We start from the raw sequence: 8,415 nt of genomic DNA on the forward strand, positions 1-8,415 counted from the left end.
ACAAAAAAGCAAGTGGATGTGGAGACGGACACAGACGTTCACGGAAAATGGGACCAAAAGGAAACGAGAAAAACATACGACGAACGCTGTGAGCCGGTGACAGACGGGAAACCCAAACTAACAGACGCAGGGATGTGAGACTAGGACAGGGTCTCAGAAAATTCACAACGTATTCGGGACGCGCTGGGTGGAAAGTACAGCCACGCGGAAAACAAAATTGAAATGTCCTCAAGTAAATTAAAAAAAAAGAAAAAAAAACCGACCGAAATCAGAAGCTTCTTCCTATTTTAATATAGATAAGAGTAAACGCACCTTGAGTGTATTTTGGTATAAACTATATAAATGACCGTGCGTTGTATCGGGACCATATTTTATGAGTCCACATGTCAACGGCCTTTCTGAGAGATGCTCAAGATGACAGCCTCAGTGTAGAGATGCAAAAGGGTGCTCTGCCTTAGGGGTGGACGAGAAGGAAGGTGGTTCTTACCACATCTTATGAGACCACATGTCAACGGCCTTTCGAGAGATGCCCAAAATGACAACCTCAGTGCAGAGATGCAAGAGGTTGTTCTGCCTTTGGGGTGGACAAGAAGAAAGGCGGTTCCTACCGCTAGTGCCGGTGGCTGGCGTCGCTTTGGGTAGCCAAGGTGACATGCACACGAATGGTATGGGGAGTCGAGGACGACGAGCAATAGGTCGGAGCGGACAGCGGAGTCGGTTATCCATAATCCATACTTGTTGGGCGTTATCTTCAACATTAAATTAATTTCGATGATTTTTCATAGCAACATATATTTAGTAATAAGATTATTTTAAGTTGTATATGATAATACAGTTTTTTAAAGCTTGAAACCAACTTAAAGAAGCTTGATTTAGAACAGCAAGTAACTTAGGCTAAATGAAGCCCACAAAGGCGGAAGGCTAATTGCACATGATCACGTGAATTCTGCCCAATTAAACATCGACGCCCAAAGGCCTAGGCCCACCTCACAAGCCCACACGCAGGCAAGTGTACGTGCGAAGGGAAGAGGTGACACAGGCTGACAGCTGTTAAAAGGCAATTGGTAACCACCTGCGGACCCCCAACAATTTCTTCCTGGCTTCGACCGAAAGAGCGGGAAGGGAAGCAGAAGCAGCCGCGGCGACGAGAGGTGAGCTCTCCGAATCACCCCCATCCTCTCGCTCGATTTCGCTCCGATCACCCCCGTCCTTGGCTCGATTGCAACCCTCTCCTCCGTGTTGCGGTCATCCGAGCCCCAATTTGGTTCCCACCTCCGTCGAATTGCCGTGTTCCCGTATCCGGTTTCGTTGCCAATTCCCGCCGCCGCGTTTGCGTTTCGCAGGGAGAATCGAGCCGCTCGCTGGTGCTGTTGGAGAAGAGCAGTCGCCACCCACCAACCAGACCACCACCACCCCCCGCCCGGCGCGCCGACAAATTCCCGAGGCGGAGCGCAGGAGAGAATGGCGGAACCAGGAGACGCCGCGGCCTTCATCCGCGACGCCCCTTTCGAGGTCCTCAAGGCGCTCCTCGGCCGGCTGTCGCCCAAGTGGATCCTCCGCATGCGCTCGGTCTGCAGGGCGTGGCGCGGCAAGCTGTGCAACGAGGCCCTCCTCTCCCGCCTCAACCGCGCGGAGCCGCCGCAGCCGCTCCTCTGCTTCGACCGCGTCGCCTGCGCCGACCGCTACATCCACCTCAGCGACTACTGCGTCGAGTCCCTCGACCTCCGCTCCGGCAAGCTGCGCGCCGTCTTCCGGTTCACCGACAACGAGGACTACTTCATCGACGAGTACGACCTCGAGGGCCGTGACGCTCCCCCCATCATCGACGACTACGTTGTCGACTACGAAAGGATGAAGCACTACGGCGACGCCATCCTGAAGCCCCACGTCACGGTCCACGCTTCCCTCGACGGTTACCTCCTCGTCTCCTTCTCCTCGCGTCGCCGTTGGTACATCATCAACCCCGCGACGCGCCACTGGGTTTCCCTCTTCGATCCTACGACCTTTGGCTTGGACGTGATTGGGCTCTATGAGCACGGCCGTACCGGCAAGTACCATGTGCTGTGCCTTAGCCGCAGCTATACCACCGTCCGAGAGCAAGAAGCCCCGACCTGCTCGTACCACGTCATCGAGGTGAGGCCTGGGCAGCGTCGGTGCATCGGGCGCCCCCTCTCGCCGGCGGTGCGCAAGGACCATGGTCTAGGGGCCGGGGTGGAAAGGGCCTCTATCTCCCCACCCATCCAGTGGAAGCGCGGCAACATGGACCTGCTCTGGCCGCCGCAGCAGAGCCAGGGATACCACTTGCTGGTGTTCGACACATGGAACGAGAACTTCAGCTGGACGAGACCTCCTCCTGTGACCTTGAGGGACGACCAACACATGAGGCTGCTTGAATTCCCGGACGGCAACCTCGGCCTGTCCGTCTCCAGGGAGAACGTGGCAACGCTAGATCTCTGGTGTCTACAGGATTACCGGAACGAGGTTTGGGTGCTCAAGCACCGGATTCAACTGGCGCTCCAACAGATGCCGGCTCTGCTGCAGGATGAACATCTTTGGATTCCAGCTGTTGTCTCACCAGAAGGGGATGTGCTGATCGAGTCCCGGTATGGGCTGTTCCACTGTGACAGGAATGGGAATTTGCTGCGCAGGTTTTGGTTTAATCAGCCTCGGAGTGGTCACAGGGTGTTGCCTATTAGGCATGTGCTGAGGAAGAGCCTTGTTCAGCATCCGATGTTCCGGCCCCGGCCGTCCAAGAATGCTGCTGAACCGCCTTTCTTCCGTTGGCTGTGTAGTGATCCCAGCTGCAGCTGGTGATGGCAATTTTCAGCATCTATGCTTTGCATGTTGCTATCGATGAAGCTTGACTGAAACTAGCTTTCCTTCTCCCGCTCTTGAGATGCTGCAGGGTTAACAATCATGACCATATGCTCCTGTTTTTCCCTTTGGTGGTATGAAAGTCTCTGCCGTTCAAATACTCTGTATGTTGGATGTTTGCTGAAGTTTGGGACATGAATGGATGTGTGAGATTCAGGCGCTATAATTCAATATGCAAACCTCTCTTGGATCTTTTGTTGAGCAGATATGTTCAAGTTTGATACTACTATTGCAATGGATCATGAATCTTGAACTAATTAGCTTGTCAGATCCATTTCTTTCATATAACCGAATATGCAAACCTCTTCTGCATCGGACTGAAGTTTGGGACCGTATGCTCCTGTTTTTTTCCCCATTGGTTGTATGAAATTCTCAGCTCCAATGCTCTGTATGTTGGATTCAGAGATGCTGAAGTTACGGTCATGAATTATTGTTAGAGGTTCAGCCATTCAGGTGCTACAATTGAGTATTTTGGTTGCAGAGCATCCCTTTCCACCTTTCCTTAATTTTGGAAATCGATCTAAAAATGCATCTACGATTTTCTGTGAACTCAGAAATGCTTATCTCCTTTTGGTAGAGCTATGGAAGTGGAAGTTTGACTCGACTGGTTTTTGGGAATGGGTTTCTCCCTTGCTATTCTGATCATTGAATTGTTACAGTAATGCCACTATGATGATTTTTGTGACTTGTTCACTTTTTCAGTGTCATGCCCAAAATATGCAGCTGAGGTTATGCTATTTCTCTCTGCTGCCTGAATCATGAGTGGAATATGCTAAAACATCCTAGATCCACTTCTCAGCTAAGGAGTCGTTCTAATCTGGAAAAAAAAGAGAGGTTAAGGAGTCGTTCTAACTATATGCCGTTGGACTTGGACATTCAGTTGAGCATATATGAACTAAATATGCTACTACTAGTTTTCTATGGATCATGAAACTTTTTCCCACAGGCCAACAATCTGCAGATGTCATGACACAAGGACTTCAAATAGAAGCTTTAGAAGATTTCAGAACCAGCCTCCGATCCGTCGGCGATGCACGGATGCAGAGTCTGCACCATGCGGCGGAGTGTCAGGCAGTGGGAGGGAACAGGCGGGGCCTTGGCGCGTGACGCCGCGTCGCCTGCGGCTCATGCATGGGTATGCGGCGGCGCGGAGCTGCGGATCGAGTGCGACGCCATTCCCACTGGAGATCTGTACTGCTCTCTGTCTCTTTTCACTGGGCTGACACGAATTGGACGAGGGCAACTGTACCAGTGCAATAGGTACACTGCTCCTGTCGAGAAGCTGCACTGCACTGCACGGCTGCACCGAAGAGAATTGTTGAAGCAGAACTACTAGTTCTGGTCCCCTGTTTAGTATTTCAGTTGTAATAATCTTGAAAGGAAGCAATTTCTGTGCAAGAGATGGCAAACTTCCAAGATCCACGTGAGAACTTCAAACTTACAATCAAATGGACTGGAGCTTGTTATTTTATTTCAGTAATAACAGAAAACACTAAAATCTGACGACCACATCAGCTATCAGCCTGTTCGGTTGGCTGGTTCGTATCGTTGCTGGTTCGTGAAGAAGTACTGCTGGCTGGTTTATGTGAGAGAAAAATACTGTTACGGCTGGAAATTTACGATCGTTTACGATAAGCCACAGCCAAACGAACAGGCTGTATGTAACTAGAGTAATATAATACGACAATCTATAGTGTATAGAATACCTTTGCCATATATGGACTCTGCTCAAATTCAATTTCATGGCAGAGTTAGATTTTGACAACTGTGAACAATGAAATATGACTTTGACATCACCCTAAGCAACCTGACAGATACTAGTATAACACGTCTGACGATTATGATATTGAGACATGCAAGAGTAAAAAAAGGGCAGACTCAATGCCGGAGGTTCTCACATGAGTGGAGTCTGGGGAAGGGACCAACCGAGACAAGCCTTTTCCCTGCAAAATCTACGGAGAGGCTGCTTCGAACCTACGACCTGGTGACTCAGTGAGACAGCTCTCACCACTGCACTAGGCCTGCCCTTCTGATACATGCAAGAGTGCATCAAGAAAAAACAAACAATTCTTCAGTTAACACACAAAAGGCTAATTTCATCCATGTATGGAAGCATGCAAAGCTTCAAAAGTATTCCCGTAACAAACAAGAAATCATTAGGCACAATGCCTGCTGCCCTTCCACAACATGGTTCAGGAACTTGCCGGTTTCCAACATAACTTGGAACAGAGCATTGAATTGAAGAGTTTGTGACAACTAAAGATAAGTTTGAATCTGTGATCACAAATATCAGTCCAACGAACAAGATAAACAGTTTGAATATGAAACAAATGGATCTGTCAAGCTAATTGGTTCAAGTTTCATGATCCATAGCAATAGTATTATAGGAGTATCTAATTCACACGTGCTCCACTAAATGTCGAACCGGCCCTAAAAGAATTAAATGCTCCACTAAATCCTAACTGAGAAGTGGTGGATCTAGTATGTTCAGCACAATTTTCCATCGAGGATTCAGGCAGCAGAGTTTGGGAGTGACACTAAAATAGTGAACAACTAAAAAAATAATCACACAATGAATTAGCAATTCTTGCAACAATTCAATGGTCAGATATATATAAAAAAATAAGAGAGAAAATATGGCAGTAATTCCCAGAAAAGTCATAAAAATAATGAACAATACACAAAAATCGCAACACTAAGGAACTTCAGCTGGACGAGACCTCCTCCTGTGACCTTGAGGGACGACCAACACATGAGGCTGCTTGAATTCCCGGATGGCAACCTCGGCCTGTCCGTCTCCAGGGAGTGTTGGAGAACCGCCGATGAGAAGCAGCCGGCAATCCTTGGAAGACGCACTCAGAAAACACAGTTGGGTTTTTTGGTGCTGTCAACTGTCAGCTTTTTTCATATATAATTGCAGTACTTAAAGAAAAAATTACATGCATAAGTGGGGAGGTATTCTCCACAGAACGCGCAGCACCTAGCGCACTACTTGTCGTGCCATCCCACGACTCACCAGTTGCCGCAAGCTCAACTAAATTTAGCTACTGACTAATAAAAGCAAATGCTATTTACAGACTCCGACTCAGACTAGAACAAATGATCGGTGATGGCTGGACTGCATAACATTTCTCCCCCCTAGTTCATGCCTTCACCAATCGCAGTGACGCCGATCAGCTCACGCAGCTCCAAGAACCGCACTCGCCCCAGCGCCTTGGTCAGGATGTCTGCCAATTGCTTCTCCGTCGAGATGTGTCCCAAGACAATCCTGTTCCCCTCAGTGCATTCACGGATGTAGTGGAATTTAGTGTCAATATGCTTACTCCGATCATGATGCACGGGATTCTTACTGAGAGCTATGGCAGACTAATTGTCCACCTTAAGCTCCGGTGCTCCAGGCTCGACGCCGGCCATGTCAGTGACAAGTCGAGTGAGCCACACTCCCTGGCAGGCCGCCGTTGCTGCTGCTATGTACTCCGCCTCGCATGAGGATAGAGCGACAACCTTTTGCTTCGACGATTGCCAGGTGATGATGTTCCCGCCGAGGAAGAAGACGATGCCGGTGGTGCTCTTCCGGGTATCGATATCCCCAGCCATGTCAGCATCACTGAACCCGGTCAGTCGTGCCCGTCCTTCTTCACGGCGCATGTAGTAGAGGCCATGGGTGCGTGTCCCTGCCACATAGCGAAGTACCCACTTCACAGCCACCATATGCTCTTCATGCGGCGCCTCCATAAACCGGCTAAGGTAGCCCACCGCGAAAGCCAAATCAGGCCGCGTGTGAACTAGGTACCTCAGGCCACCAATTATGTGCCGGTACGCCGTAGCATCCACTGTGGGAGCGGTGCTTGATCTGCTCAGTTTCAGGCGGGGCTCCATTGGCAGCGCACTTGGGTTGCAGGTGCCCAGACCGCCGCGTTCCAAAAGCTTCCCTGCATAGGCAGATTGGCAAAGGGTGATGCCAGCTTTGGTTTGTGTCACCTCGATGCCCAAGTAGTATGAGAGCAACCCAAGGTCACTCATGGAGAACAGCCGCATCATGTCGCGCTTGAAGTCGGCGATCGCGTCGCCGCTGGTGTCGGTTATGATCAGATCGTCTACATAGACGCCGATCACCAGCCGCGACGTACTGGTGCTGTGGGTGTAGATGCCGTGCTCTGAGCTGCTCCTCTGGAAACCAAGCGAAATCATTGATTCGTCGAGCTTGGCATTCCAGGCCCTCGGCGCCTGACGTAGTCCGTATAACGCCTTGCGAAGGCGCAGCACCTTGCCGTCGTCGTTGCCAACGATGAAGCCCGGTGGATGTGACACGTACACTTCCTCCCTGAGATCGCCGTTCAGGAACGCGCTCTTTACGTCCATATGGTGGACCTTCTAGCCTTCGTGCGCCGCTAGGGCCAGCAGCGTGCGGATCGACTCCATGCGGGCCACCGGGGCGAACACTTCGTCGAAGTCCACCTCGGCGCGCTGGACATAACCCTTCGCCACCAGCCAGGCCTTTGTGGCAGATGATGTTCCCGAGTTCGTCTCGTTTGACTTTGAAGACCCACTTGAGCCCGATGGCACGGTGCCCAGCAGGTAGTGGGAAAGGCTCCCAGGTCGCGTTCTCTTCAATGGAACGCAGCTCGTCGCGCATTGCTTGACGCCAGCACGCCGCGCGCTCGGCTTCGCCAAAGGAAGCTGGCTCATCGGCAGAGGTGAACATGAGCTCCTCGTTCAGTACTCTAGCCGCAAGGCCAGGTGGAGACTCTGGCCCGATGATGGTGTCGATGGCGCGGAACCGCAGCGGGGCGTCATCGTCATGGTCCGCGTCCAGGGCGTCATGGTCCACGTCCGCCGGTGGCGTGGTGAAGTATGGCGGTGAGGCCCCGCCTGGTGGTCCTTGTGGCGTGGCTGCTGTAGCAGATTCGGGTGACGATGACTGTGCTGGATGTGGGGATGCTAACGGCATTGCCTCGGGGACCTGCACCGCCTCGGTGACGTACTCGATGGTGAACGGCTCGTCGTCGCCAGGGTGCAAGTCGGGGCTCGACGACCAGTCCCAGTGCGCCGCCTCATCGAAGACGACGTCGCGGTAGATCACCACACGCTTGGTCGAAGGATCATAGCACCTGTACGCCTTGGAGCCGCTCTTGTAGCCGACGAAGATCGTGGGCGTGCTCTGATCATCCAGCTTCTGCAGCCCCGGCTTCGTCGTATTGACGTGCGCGACGCACCCAAAAGTGCGCAGGTAGTGGACCGCCAGACGCTCTCCATACCAGGCTTCGAACGGGGTTTTACCATCGAGTGCCCGCGTCGGGGCCCGGTTTAGGAGATGCACCGCGGTGTGGACGGCCTCACCCCAGAAGAAGCTCGGGAGTGCCTTCGCCTTCAGGATTGAACGCGCCATGCCAACGACTGTTTGGTTACGGTGCTCCACCACCCCATTTTGTTGCGGAGTGTACGGGGCAGTGAGCTGCCGCTGCACGCCACGGCACGCACAGTGTTCGCCGAACTCGACGGAGGTGAACTCCCTCCCATGATCGGTTCAGAGCACCTTGA

General features: G+C 51.8%; 1 protein-coding gene across 1 annotated transcript; it reads left to right on the forward strand.

Annotated features, from left to right (window-relative positions):
• The first annotated feature begins 1,097 nt into the window (after nt 1-1,097).
• Nucleotides 1,098-2,896, forward strand: LOC136508662 (uncharacterized). The gene is made up of 2 exons (XM_066503398.1): nt 1,098-1,151; nt 1,344-2,896. Exon 2 carries the CDS (start codon nt 1,462-1,464, stop codon nt 2,812-2,814), a length of 1,353 nt encoding a protein of 450 aa, XP_066359495.1. The 5' UTR covers nt 1,098-1,151; nt 1,344-1,461; the 3' UTR covers nt 2,815-2,896.
• Nucleotides 2,897-8,415: the final 5,519 nt, after the last annotated feature.

The sequence above is a fragment of the Miscanthus floridulus genome, chromosome 15 (assembly GCF_019320115.1).
Source record: "Miscanthus floridulus cultivar M001 chromosome 15, ASM1932011v1, whole genome shotgun sequence".
Lineage (NCBI taxonomy): Eukaryota > Viridiplantae > Streptophyta > Magnoliopsida > Poales > Poaceae > Miscanthus > Miscanthus floridulus.